The following is a 12,881-nucleotide window of genomic DNA, read 5'->3' as shown; positions in this document are numbered from 1 at the left end:
AACGGTCCCGGGTGCGTGGAGGGGCAACTGCGCTGAGGTCTAGGAGCTCTCGGGAGAGGCTATTGGCTCTGGCCCTTGACAAATACTGCCCCGGGGTCCAAAGCTGCAGGTTGCGTCTTGCGCATGGGCGTGATAACACCGCCACAGGCTTTTTGCTCTTTTTTTTTTTGGATTTTTAATCCCTTTTTGTAAAAATAGAATATAGAGGGGGGGGGAAATTATTTTCGCTTCTCAGGTGTGCCACACCAAGGGGCAGGTAGGGGGAGGGGGCCTGGTGGAACAAGGATGTGTGGTGCCTGGAATAGATAGGTCACAGCAGAGGGGGAACGGGGGAAGCCCGGGGCTTAGAAGGATTCCAGCCTACTGACAAAAACAGTTCAGCCTCAGACCGAAGAACCCCGAGTTCTGAATGCAGGCAGTCAGATTCACGGTGGCCAGCTGGATGGCGGTGCCCGTTGAGCCGGGTGGTACGCTCTCTGAGGCGAAGCATAAGGCGGGGAGGGGACGATCTGAGGATCCCCCAGGCCAACAAGGCCCACCTTTGCGCTTCCCCGAGAGCCTAAGCGAGTAGGACAGACCCGAGCGAGTGGAGAATATCGATGCCGCCTGCTGTCCCACTCTTCTTCGGGCGATCATGGTTCCTGGGGATCTTGGAGATTGTTCCTGAGACCGGAGCATTCTTCTGCTCTGTGATCCAGCAATTCTGGCACTATTGAAGCGGACCTAACCGCGCTTCACATATGGAGCCAAAAGTATTTGAGATTCTGAAGTCCATCGGAACGATCCCATCAATAGTGGGAGGGGCCTAAGCGGACCGTGCGCTGCAGATCATTTTCCAGGGGCACGTCAAAGGCAGATCCTACCCGCTTCCCCCTCGTTACGAATTCCGAACAAGTCTGAGACGGTGATCTGCCGCCTGAGTTGCGCTGCCAAGGTCCGACAAATGCCCAGATGCACGCCATCCTGAGACACAAGCCCATAAGTCCCCAAGGGCTCCTTCCCCTTTCGTCGCGATAAGGAACCTGCCGCACATGTCTGCCTCCCAAGCCACATTTGTCGATGTACAGTTGTATCGTGACTCGACATGGATGTTCGAACCAAGCTGAGTTTACTTCTTCTACTCAACGGGTATATGCCACTCTATCCGGATCGACGCTGTTTACAAGGTGGAGGGCGTCGGGTCCCCTTCACACTCTGGAACGCGCAATCACTATGGCCACACAGAAGGTGTGCCCCATTCAGGCTTCTCTGGCTACACCTGACTGGCTCTGCTTACATTACCAACGAACTTTGAAAAGCCCGATAGGCGCCTAATACGCGTGCGAGCCTCTTACATATGAGGCAGGAGAATACTAATCATTATTTTCATTGACCACGTCATGCTCACTCACGATGGATTTGCCGAGATGCGTGCTGGGGGGCATTCAAGGTTTTGGGTCGATCAGTAGCGTACCCGGTAGCCACGTTGTCAGCGGTGGTTTAAGGGTGGGGTCGTACAAATGTCAGCGAAGATCGTATGATGCGCTCTCGGGGCGATGGAGTCATGATTTGCAATTCCTAGCTCCACCCAGATCGCCGTCCTCCGCCCGTCACAGCTGGGAAAAGAATCAGCTAGGAACGTTGAAATGTGAGGTCATACACCTGAATCACAGTTGTTGGTTCGTGCCAAGTGGATCTGGCAAAAAGGAGTGAGAGAACCGCCAGTGGAGCATGTCTGGTATCTTTCGTGACGAGCTGCATACCTAGGTTTAGGATTTGAGAGGCTCCCACGCCTTTTCAGCCGTTATCCCAACCCTATCAAGTGATGAAAATTGACTTTTCCGGAACCATCCCGGGTCCATAGTTTAGACTTTGCCACTGGCAGCGCAGGGGGATCCCTGTGAAACGTTTTACTGTCAAGGGCCGAAAATCAAAAGTGCGCAGCTTACGGAATAGACCCGGGCGTTCTGATTTTCCAGACCGTTGAAGACACAAAAAGTGGCAGACCTGAAACAAGGGCTACACCGTTGACGCAGCCCTTGGGGTGCGACGAAGAACAAAGCTCTTTCGAGAAAAAAACGTAGGTCTCGCTGCATGCTGCAGGAGCCAGGGTGACACCTTGGCGGAACTTGGGAACGCGAGGCTGCAGCAGACCAATTCCTCGTGACTTGGGTGCATGGCGCCTCTCGATCAGAGTTGTTTAGCGCCCAGAGGCGAGCGAAGCCCATACGCAGGCAGCCAACCAAGCAATCCGACAAAAGGCGTCGGGAACAATGTCACCAAGGAAAAACAAAGCTTGGCGGGGCCCAAAAGTGATCGACGGGATCTGCGGACTATTGATGTTTAGTTGGGCTTGGCACACTGCCATGCGACTGGGTGGGTTCGGGTGCCCTTTGGGCTAGCGTAGAGGTTACCCTGGGCAAACCTCTGCCACGATCGAGGATCCACGATCGAAAGGACCTGCAAGCTACCAATAGGCTTTTCGGAAACCATGGTAGGCTGACAAGACATCTTGCTTCCGACCTCAATAGTGCATCTTGCAGCCTGCATCTTGGACCAACATCCCCCCCCTGTTCTTACACACAGTGGGGCAAATCAAAGGATGTACGGAGTACACAATGATGCACCCCAAGAACTACCGATGGTGAGATACAATGGCCGGGGGGAAGGGGGGGTGAAGAGACCTTGTACATCCAAGATGGAACCGTAGAGGATACCCAAGAGGGTCAATCTGCACCTCCATCCCAACTGGGATCGATGCAGGCAGGATCATTCGGGCTTCCGGCTGCAGGGGGCGCGGTCCATGAGAACAGCTCTGCAACCGGGCCTATCGCATGCAAAGTGTCCGATATTACGGTAATGAAGATTCTGGAATGTCCCCCAAAATGAGTTACCATGCCAAGAGGAGCTTACACAGCGTAACGAAGTTAATCAGAAGCCCACTCCAACCTAGATCAAGCTACTATTTGATTTGGCGTTAGTACGTAAGGCTCCATGATTTCCGTTGCATCTCTTGCCTCGACTCCACGGGTCTTGGATCGGGCTCGACGCTAATGCAGGAACTGAGCAGGACGGGAGAGAGACAAGAGATGATACGGCTGTTCGAAGCGTGGGTACGTCATGTTGGCGGGTCCTCATCCCCGAAACAGCTTGGGGGAGAGCTGATTGGTCGAAGGTCAAAGTTACAGGGTCCCCGGACCAACTCGGTGGTAAAGCATGGGGAGGCCCTTTCCCTTCAAGCGATTCCTCGTCAAGAGGCCTGGGCGCAGCACATGTCAGACTCCCAGCTTGCCGTATCGGTGCCGGATTTCCATGGAAATTACGATGTGCGTATCCTGGAACCGCAGCCGAGCCGTCTGGCGTTCTCCGCACGCCTACCATGGAACCTTTTGTTTACTCGTATTCAGGATCTCAGTATCGACCCTTGTACGCCCTATGGGCTATATGCAACCGCCGGTAAGGTCGGTACCGACTACGGTATAACTGTATTCTTTAGAAGGGTGGAGTTCGCCTCAAACACTAATCCGATCAGAGCCACGCGGCTGATTGGCCCACCGGCAGCAGATTTTTGGAGAGATCCAATTTATCTAGGGCTGGCGTCTGTCTTTGTTAATTCACGTAAGAATGTTATTTTGAGGGGGGACCTCGCGATTTCGGGAACGGCCCCATAGACCAATGCCGAATTTCTCGACCTCGACTCACGACCCTTGTGTCGCGTCCTTTGTATAGAGTCCAGTGCATTGCGAGTCACGGACCTAGGACTGCCTCCCCTGACCAGACTGGATTGGACTCACCGTCTGAGCCTGATCGTACAGAAGACAAGTATGCAACCCTACAGAGCAGCGAGGCTCGCCACCCCCTAGAAGAACCGCGCAGTCGGTAGCGCGACTCCACGGGCTGACGGGGATAGCACAAGTGGGGAGGCTTTTTCCTTTCTTTTCTGTTTTCTTTCAGCCCCGTCGACCCGTGGCGCGGGAAAGACTCCTGCCGCATATACTCCTTTATGGGGCTGTCCCAGACCTCCCCAAGCCCAAGATGATCCGATCTCACGCCCGAGCGCAAAAAATACCCCGAATTTCCTTGTCATCGTCTTTTTCCCGGTTTGGATATTTTGTTAAATTCTCGGAAGGAATAAGAAATATATCGCAGAAAAAAAAAAGTAAAAAATTATTCAAAAAAGGCCAAAAAAAAAGAAAAAAGAGAAGCACGAATCCGATTTACCTCCCATGATGTGAGAAAGGCCAGTGGACCCATAGAATTAAAGCGAATAAATCTACCTTAATCCCCTGATTAAATTAGAGAATTTAGGATTTTTCCCTAAACCCCGGAACGCTGTACATAAGGACGTATGGAGTATACGGAGGCAGTAATCTGGGAACCAAACACCTTTCCCCACCAATCACCGCGGCCCGTCCCCAAGACCGCCCTTCCAATTTCCCTCCTTCTCCCCCCAAATCTCTCTTTCTTCCTCTTCTCACCTGGCTTTCTCTTCACGCTCTGGGACATTCCTTTCTTTTTCGTTTTTGTTTCCGTCACTCCTTCTATCCCCACCCCCGTCTCTCATTAACGCCCTATACATTGTTGCTTTCCCCCGTTGTTTCGTCCCATCGGCCCTCTCCATGATATAGCCATTCGACCTCATCAAAATTGTCTTATTGGACAGCATTCCCTTTCTCTCCCCCCCCCTCCAAGTTCCATAATGAGCTACATTCAACCTCCATGGAACTACCCCGGCCATGCGGGCCTCCCCATGGATCATGCTCTCGCCTATGACCCAACCATGGTGCCACCGCCCATGATGCACCCAGTCGACGGCTACCTCTACCCACACCCTCCTATGGAGATGATCGACTACTACCACCAACCCATAATGGACTACGACGAGTACACCGAGAATCTATCACGGCCCCGATTGACCAAGGAGCAAGTCGAGATCTTGGAGAGCCAGTTCCAGGCGCACCCTAAGCCTAGCAGCAATACCAAGCGTCAATTGGCTGCTCAAACTAACTTGAGTCTGCCCCGTGTTGCTGTATGTATTGCTCGATGCCCATATATACTTGTTACGTTGTGCCGAAACTAAACATCTGCTCTTTAGAACTGGTTCCAAAATCGACGCGCCAAGGCCAAGCAACAGAAACGCCAGGAGGAGTTTGAGAAAATGCAGAAAGCCAAGGCAGAAGCCGAGGAAGCTGCCCGTCGCAAGGACGAGCCGTCCGAAGAACCCACGGAATCCAGGCCATCCTCTGTCTCCAGAGAGGAGTCCGAGCGATCGCCCACACCGACACCGCAAACCGAAGCCCCTTCAGTCGAGGGCAGTGCCAAGGCTGATAACCAGAAGCATCACAAGTCAAAGAGTGAGTCTGCCCGAGAGGCAACCTTTGCGTCATTGCAGCGAGCACTGAACGCTGCAGTCGCTGCTCGAGACCGTTTTACTCGTCGCGGCTCTCGAAGTAAACAAGAGCCTACGGAGGACGAGCCGATATCACCAGGCTCTATGGCACCTCCCAAGGCCGCTGCCAGCGCACAAGAAGCCCAGGCACCCGCAAGTCGTAGTCAGTCTTTCCAAGATTGGCCAGAAAGCAGAGACTCAGCATGGCCGGCGTCCCACGAGCAGTCGGAGAGTCGCTCATTTCCAATCGGCCAAAGTATCCCAGAGGTGCCAGGGAACGTCGGCGCGTTTTCAGGACAGTACCAGCCTGAAGAGTGGCAACAGGCCAATGAACACGGTACTTCGCACGGCGTGGGATGCGATTCCAACCTCGGATATGCCAACATGCAGTATCCAATGGGCATGCAGACTCCCGACATCTCAGTCACCCGCCGTGAATCATCCAGTGCACTGACTGCCTCTCTCGATGGCATTGGGATTTGCACCCCAGGAGCCCCTGGCATGCCGCAAGCTTCTTCGTGGAAGGAGCCCAGCAAAGAGCTTGATCTTGCCGCCAGGCGGAAGCGCCCACGTCCCGCTGCCATTGGCACCTCGAACCCTCGATCATTGGCCTCCTCGACTTCCATGTCGGCCTTGTCCCCCACAAGCCGTATGCCGAGTTCTGGGGCCGGCAACTCGATGAGACATTCCAAGTCTACCCAGAGTCTCAACTCACGCTATGCGGGTGTGCGCAAGTCGTCGGCAAATCAGCGATCCCCCCTTAACTTCACTTTTGCCGAGTCCGGCTCTATGAAGGCCAGCAAGGCTGAAATGCTGCGGCCTTCGGTGTCATCCTCCACCCTGGCCCCTCCTACGCCATTGACACCACAGGAATTCCAACACCTCCTGCCTGCTTCGCCGACCGATAGCAACTACTGCCTGTCTGCCCAATCTACGACCCAGTTCTTTCCTTCCTCGCAGCCGATGCAAGTGAATCTTGCATCGCCTCCCTCGACGCCCCTGGATCTCTACTCGCCCTTCGGCTACCAACAGGTTGCTCCCCCTATGTCTGCTCCCGCCCAAGTCAGCAACTTCCAAGAATATGTGCCCTGCGATCCCGTCCCCATGACGGCCCGCAGCTGGGCAGACTCCACAGCTTTGTCTTCGCCAGACTATCAGAGCGGGCTCCAGGTCCCGCACTCGAGCACTGTCTCCCCCCTCGGTTTCAACGCAACTCTTGAACACCCAGGCAACTTCATGGAGCCAGTTTCTGGCTCCCCATCTTGATCTATTCAATCGAAGACGCCGACCTGCCGGTTCACGCCGATGGAGAGAGGAAGGCATCCGAGTTTACGATGCACGAATTTCATGAGCAGGAAGCCCACCGATTCGCTGCTCAGCAAATGTCGGTCCATAAATCCAAGGGCTATGCATTTGCCCACTCCGCTCCACACCACTACCCTTAAAGAGGAAGTCCCCTCTCGATGGATGAATGAGTCATGTACCGCGATAAATATGATTTTGTTGGTCCAGGATGAACCGCTATGCCGCTATTCGTCCTTTGCGCGATCTGTTTATTATTTTCCTCAATCACCGCCTACTTGGCCACCTTTTGTCTATTTCCACCAGCTCCACGGGGCGCCTACAGTCACTTATACTTTTCTTATTCTTTTTTTTTTTCTCATATACTTTTGAGCCCGTCTCTTCCTTTCTCTTGTCTCTCTATTGGGGGTGTTTCCACCTTTTTTTTTCGTCTCTATTTTTTAGCTTACATATTCGGAAGCGTCTCCTTCTTTCTGTTTTCTGCATGTGTTTATTGGCCTGGGACTTTTTTTGGTGTGATATGACCTTTTAATTCTTGGAGGCCTATGGGCTCAACTTCTACTTCTCGCCTTCGTTTCTTTACCGAGCCTGATCGGCTTTTGATTGGGATTTTGACCTTGCATATTTGGCAGCACCTGGCTACTTTTTCTCCGATACATACTGTCACGTACCTATACCTTATTTTCTCTGTGATCTCTGATCTGTTCGATAATACAAAAAAAGGGATGATGTCTGCAGAAACAATTTGCTTTTCCACCGGGTAGAACGTCTAGACGAAGTTCAAAGGAGCCCCCCCCCCCTCTAGTCCACGAGTCTCGAGGCGATTTGATGTCAGCAACATAACCGGTGCCCTGCCTGCTTATTGGGGGCAGAACGGCCAGAACAGCGGGGCCCCACGTGTGCCGCTCGATAGGGTGACATCGCTTTCCATTTGCCGCTGGATTCGTCGCCAGTAAATCAGGAACCTCAATAAAAAGAAGATGCCGATCCCTCCCTTCACGTTCACCCTTTCGTTTGTATGCACCTCTGCCTACAATGAAAGTCTCAGTTCTTGTTCCGGCCCTTCTCGGTCTAGCGGCTTCTGTACAAGCGGTAAACATCGAATATACAACCGTGAAAGGCTTCTTTCTGCAGGACGAGACATCGACTGACCCCTCAACCTTTGACTATGTACGCGCATCAGCTGCCCATGGTCGCTATGGAGGCTAATCTCATCTAGACTGCAGTCAATTTTGGCCTGATCAATCGCACTTACCCCACTGATCATTTGCTTAAGCACCTGAGTGACTATAACACCCTGACACAATGGGAGCGCTTCTATCACCAGGTTCGGGAGCTCAATGAATGGTCTCCTAGGGATGTGGAGTACAAAGTCCTCTTCCTGGGTCGTCACGGTGAAGGATGGCATAATGCCGCCGAGTCCTACTACGGCACTCCAGCCTGGAATGTATGTTTACACTTCCCCCTCATCCCAAGCTTAACCACACTAAAACCCAGCGCAGTGCTACTGGGCTGAGCTCAACGGCAACAGTTCCGCCACCTGGTTCGACGCATCCCTCACCAATAACGGCATTGCACAAGCTCTGACAGCCCACACCTTCTGGCAAAAAGAGATCGACGAGCAACGCATCCACACCCCGGACAACTACTTCGTCAGCCCACTTCTCCGCACCCTCCAAACTGCTAATCTCACATTCACCGGTCTTTCTCTCCCAAAGGGCAGCGCCGCCTTCAACCCCACCATCAAAGAACTCTTCCGTGAAGGAATAAGCATCCACACCTGCGACCACCGCCACAACCGCAGCACCATCCACTCCCTCTTCCCCTCCTGGCCCATCGAACCAGGCTTCAGCGAAGAAGACGAGTTATGGAACGGCGTCACAGCCGAAACCAGCGATGCGCAGGACGCGCGCAGTGCTAAGGCCCTCGGCGAAGTCTTCTTCACCTCCGCCTCATCAAAGAAGGACATGTTTGTATCAGTCACGTCCCACTCGGGTGAAATCTCGTCCATCCTCCGAGTCATCGGCCACCGGGCCTTCAGCCTGAACACCGGCGCGATTATTCCTGTTCTGATTCGGGCAAAGAAGCAGGGGGATCAGCATGCTACTACTTCGTCGGTGCCGTGGACGGTCAGCGCGCATTGTACCGTGCCACCGGTTACTTCGGCTTCCGCATGTGTATGTCCAAGCAGCGCGGCGCCAGTGACGACTCTTCTTTCCGCTTGATTTTTCTCGGGGCTTGGTTTGGCTCAACGATCCTTCTGGGCAGGTATTATCCAGGCCCCTTCGGGTCCATATGTTTTAAGTCAACTACCAACTTTGTCGGCTTCTACTTTGAGGGGTGTTTTGCTTTGGTCTTGCTATTGTCTTCAATTTTGGACTTTTTCTCGGCTGGCACACCGGTTCTTCTGGACAGGCGTCATGTGGCCCTTTCTCGGGGCCGCATGTCAGGACAAATTCAGTTGAGTCTTGTGCCAACCGACAGCCAATGGGGTCGGATCTTGCGACTTGGGGACATGGATGTCTGGGAAGACTCTGAGTTCTGGATATGAGCTCTTGGCACTGAACGGGACAGACTTCCTCAAGGATTTCTCTGTGCGAAATGCGAACTTTCTTGGGTCAGGACGACCAATATAGCGAACAGTATAACGCGATTACAACCGCTTTTATTACCACGTTGTCATGCAATATCCACGAAAATAGTCGAAGGTCAAAAGAAATAGAACTGTAAAAGCCCATGCAAGAAATGATTGTAGCAGACACCCACTATCACTGGTATTTAGACGGGATGGGCCCAGAGCTAAAGTAGCCTGGATCTCTTTTGGGCGCATTTCTAAAAACTTCGATATTCGAGCTGAGAGCAAAGTGTAGGGATAAAGGACATATTTAATTGAAATAGATAAAAGAGAAAAGAAATGGGAAACAGGAATGAGTGGGGGGAAAAAATGATTGAAGGGGCAAAAAACGACGTCCCCGGGAAGGCTCGAACTTCCAACCTCCTGATTAACAGTCAGACGCGCTAGCCGATTGCGCCACAGAGACACGTCATTGGATGATGAGGCCACTTTTAACAAGATGGACCGCCGTAACTGTGATATGCTAGGTCTATGTGGTAGAGCGTGATATCCAGTTCCATATTCAACATATATCCAACCTAATGCTACCTCCGTGTTTATAATGGGATTGGCATTTTCCCAGTAATTGAGTAACTGATAGTAACGGAAAAGAATGAGCTTTGGAAAAATGCTTGTAGATACCGCTCTGCAGATATATATTCTAGTGGTGGTCGGTCCCGAGACACTTCACCCTGGAACTTTGCTACTTGTGCACTGGACATGAAGTAAATGACATCTGTCCTGTAATAAATCACTGCTGTTGATTACTTACCGCGTACTAGTAGATGAATAGTACTAGCACTGTATTCCGACACGCGGAATACTAGTTAGTCACCTAAAAGACCCGCAATCACTGCCAATCTTGGAAGGTTCTTCTACCATCTCGGTAGTTTCGTCATCATTGAACACTATATACCCCTTACTCAAACCCATTCTTTCTTATCTACCGTATAATCGAGATATCAAACTGTACAGCCAGGACCTCGTGAGAGTTAGCCGCTCAGCAGGTGAGGCAAGAGGAAGACCCCAAAGTAATGGGATTGAAGCGATGCCATAATGATGATAGGCAAACCACGGGCAGCACTTGGCATGAAAGATGCAACGGGCACAGCAGGAAACGGACGAACGCATCAAATGCGCTTCAGGTAGAGAGGATCCACAAGACTTCTTCCATCGCGCTGGATATGGCACGTCCACCCGTGATCAGTTTGATATACCTTGATATCAGATAGGAATAACGGTCGACTGGTCTACAATGCCAGAAGCGACCCTGTCACTAGCACTCAACTTTGCTGTTTATCGCTGCTTGAATATGACACGTCTTGGTCTGATCAAGGTGGTACGAAAGAGGTCTAGCGGCTTGGTTTTTTCTGGTGATTCCTCCTTCTTTCTTCTTCGTTCCCCCCACTTGGAAGCACGCGAGCGAGATTCTGTTTGCTCATCCGAGGGGCCAACTTGAGGAAGCTCTGGCTTGTATGTACAATATAAAAGTCCCCCAGAGTCTCTTGACACTCTTCTATTCTACTACCCAGTTTTTATCATTAATGCTTTTTGACGCAGTTCACTTGTGAATACTCTAGTCTTTTATAATAATGGCCTGGATGGTTCTAACCTTTACGGACGACTATTGAAGAATCTTCAAAAACTATATCCAGCACCTTATCTTACATACTCCTCCCCGAGGAGAACCCCCCTGCCAAGTAAGTGCTTAGTGATTGGCATTGTATATAATGTTGCTACTTCTGCAGGGCGGAAATCGGGTCCTAATACATAATATACAGCACGATAAATATATATCTAGAAGAGCATATGAAGATTCTCGTCGTCCAATGGTCACACAATGATCAGGCCTTGTGTGACATCGCTGCGGCCATAAGAGACCTCGACCGGAGGCGTGGGGCGATTATGCGAGAACAGCAAGTGATTGTTGCTATGAACAAAACCCGCGAGGACCTCGAAGCTCTAGCCGACAATCAGTTCGCGGAAGATCTTGAAAACCTCGTCCTGCACGCCCTCGACCCCTAGAGGTTGGGGGCAAGATTACGTGACAACGGGGAATGGACCCGTGGACAAGAGATTGCTTATGTTGCTTTGAAGTTCTGGCAAAATCATGTATATTGGGCTCGCCAGCCCCCGCTGGTGCATAAATTGATTAGGATAAAGAAACGACTGGAATCAACATGTTAGACATTCGTCTCAGTATCTCATAGATATGAAAAAGTAGGTTGAGAATGGGGACCCTGCCAAGACAGGCTTGAATTAGACTCGTCACGGTGTAGCAATGCAATTAAATACGCCGCGCGAAGCTTGAGAAAATCCAACATATCTCGACAATCTGTAGTAGCTCCGATACCCTTGAGTTGGTCATAATATTGGAAAAGTCTAATGTCCGTCTTGACTGGCCTGTCACAGATGACCCTGACATATAGAGAGGCAATCAATCGTTCGAAATCCTCGAGCTACGGCGATATAGATATCGGATTGAGCAGCTAGTATAGGAACTAATTATTATTGATGAAGGCAAAAAACCGAGCTCTATGAAGTTTTTCATAAGATTGATCTCAGCCGTCTTTCCTGCCCTGCTACCGGCCATACACCGGCATACAACTGGTCTTTTGGATTGTTATTCTGCGTTATGGAATGCTTTAGCGACGGAAGGCCAGATACTAGTATATCTCCAACGAACAAACCATCACCTATATCTTTCTTGACTGCGAGGGCTCCATTAGGACACCCCTACATGCGGAGAGGTCTCTTCGTTCATGTCTCCCCCATGCACAACTGTGTGAATATGACATATCCACTTTGAGTGAAAACCGGATTTGCTGGTGGAGCTCTCTTCCGGCGCAGCGCCGTAAGCGAGTCTCCGTGGCGCAATCGGCTAGCGCGTCTGACTGTTAATCAGGAGGTTGGAAGTTCGAGCCTTCCCGGGGACGATTTCTTTTTGTGTTTCTGAGGTCATGCATCTGCATTCCATTCCCGTGAAAGAGGTCGAGATAGTTGCTCTTTTTTGCTCGGGTGGCGTTGTGTGTGTGGTCAGACCGGAGCTTGGGCCCGGGCCGCAGTGGTCACCACTAGTCATTTCTTCCAGTTGGCCAATCGCTTGGGAGGCTTATTTTATTGCTTGACACGCTTGCTTTTTGGAGTTTGGATTGGCTATAACACTATTGTGGACTGACCAGCATTGTAGGATATAGTGTCGTGGATCATGTGCGTTCTTCGCATTATCGTTGCTCTCATACTAGTTACCAAGCCCTCCTTGAATTTCGGCTTGGTTGTTTTGTGTAGTATGTTCAAGTTGGAGACAGCAATCGGTATGTTTGGAGCCCTCAATAAAAACTATCACTTTTTGTCCTAGGAGGGTAACGCATTTGACTCAAGTTAGCGTCTTACTCCTATTATGACATCACCCAATGACTAGTAACGCAGAATATGAAAGAAAAAAAGAAAAAAAAAAGAAAAAAAAGAAAAAAAAGAAAAAAAAGGAAAAAAAAGGGGGAGGTTGCGTCCAAAGGCCAGCCATTCTGTGAGTCTTTCAGCGACATAAGGGTTGAAGGCATTTCATCGGTTCAACTTGGAATTGCGCAGCGCCAGGCT

The 12,881-nt window shown here is 51.1% G+C and overlaps 5 protein-coding genes across 5 annotated transcripts; 4 read left to right on the top strand and 1 right to left on the bottom strand.

Annotated features, from left to right (window-relative positions):
* Nucleotides 1–2,322: 2,322 nt before the first annotated feature.
* Nucleotides 2,323–2,529, bottom strand: N7468_001801 (uncharacterized protein; the record flags this gene model as incomplete). Its single annotated transcript, XM_058471098.1, has 1 exon — nucleotides 2,323–2,529. One exon carries the CDS (start codon nucleotides 2,527–2,529, stop codon nucleotides 2,323–2,325), a length of 207 nt encoding a protein of 68 aa, XP_058334239.1.
* Nucleotides 2,530–3,251: 722 nt separating this feature from the next.
* N7468_001800 (uncharacterized protein) lies at nucleotides 3,252–3,862 on the top strand (the record flags this gene model as incomplete). Its single annotated transcript, XM_058471097.1, has 2 exons — nucleotides 3,252–3,435; nucleotides 3,798–3,862. The coding sequence occupies 2 exons, from the start codon at nucleotides 3,252–3,254 to the stop codon at nucleotides 3,860–3,862; spliced, it is 249 nt and encodes an 82-aa protein (XP_058334238.1).
* An 816-nt stretch (nucleotides 3,863–4,678) lies between these two features.
* On the top strand, nucleotides 4,679–6,634 carry N7468_001799 (homeobox domain-containing protein; the record flags this gene model as incomplete). Its single annotated transcript, XM_058471096.1, has 2 exons — nucleotides 4,679–5,008; nucleotides 5,075–6,634. The coding sequence occupies 2 exons, from the start codon at nucleotides 4,679–4,681 to the stop codon at nucleotides 6,632–6,634; spliced, it is 1,890 nt and encodes a 629-aa protein (XP_058334237.1).
* A 1,071-nt stretch (nucleotides 6,635–7,705) lies between these two features.
* On the top strand, nucleotides 7,706–8,895 carry N7468_001798 (phosphoglycerate mutase family protein; the record flags this gene model as incomplete). Its single annotated transcript, XM_058471095.1, has 3 exons — nucleotides 7,706–7,840; nucleotides 7,890–8,117; nucleotides 8,173–8,895. 3 exons carry the CDS (start codon nucleotides 7,706–7,708, stop codon nucleotides 8,893–8,895), a joined length of 1,086 nt encoding a protein of 361 aa, XP_058334236.1.
* Nucleotides 8,896–11,093: 2,198 nt separating this feature from the next.
* On the top strand, nucleotides 11,094–11,309 carry N7468_001797 (uncharacterized protein; the record flags this gene model as incomplete). Its single annotated transcript, XM_058471094.1, has 1 exon — nucleotides 11,094–11,309. The coding sequence occupies one exon, from the start codon at nucleotides 11,094–11,096 to the stop codon at nucleotides 11,307–11,309; it is 216 nt and encodes a 71-aa protein (XP_058334235.1).
* Nucleotides 11,310–12,881: the final 1,572 nt, after the last annotated feature.

This window comes from Penicillium chermesinum (assembly GCF_028974085.1).
Source record: "Penicillium chermesinum strain IBT 19713 chromosome Unknown utg000002l:1.0-5270490.0:1.0-5274688.0, whole genome shotgun sequence".
Classification (NCBI taxonomy): Eukaryota; Fungi; Ascomycota; class Eurotiomycetes; order Eurotiales; family Aspergillaceae; genus Penicillium; species Penicillium chermesinum.
This window is presented reverse-complemented; position numbering and strand designations above follow the sequence as displayed.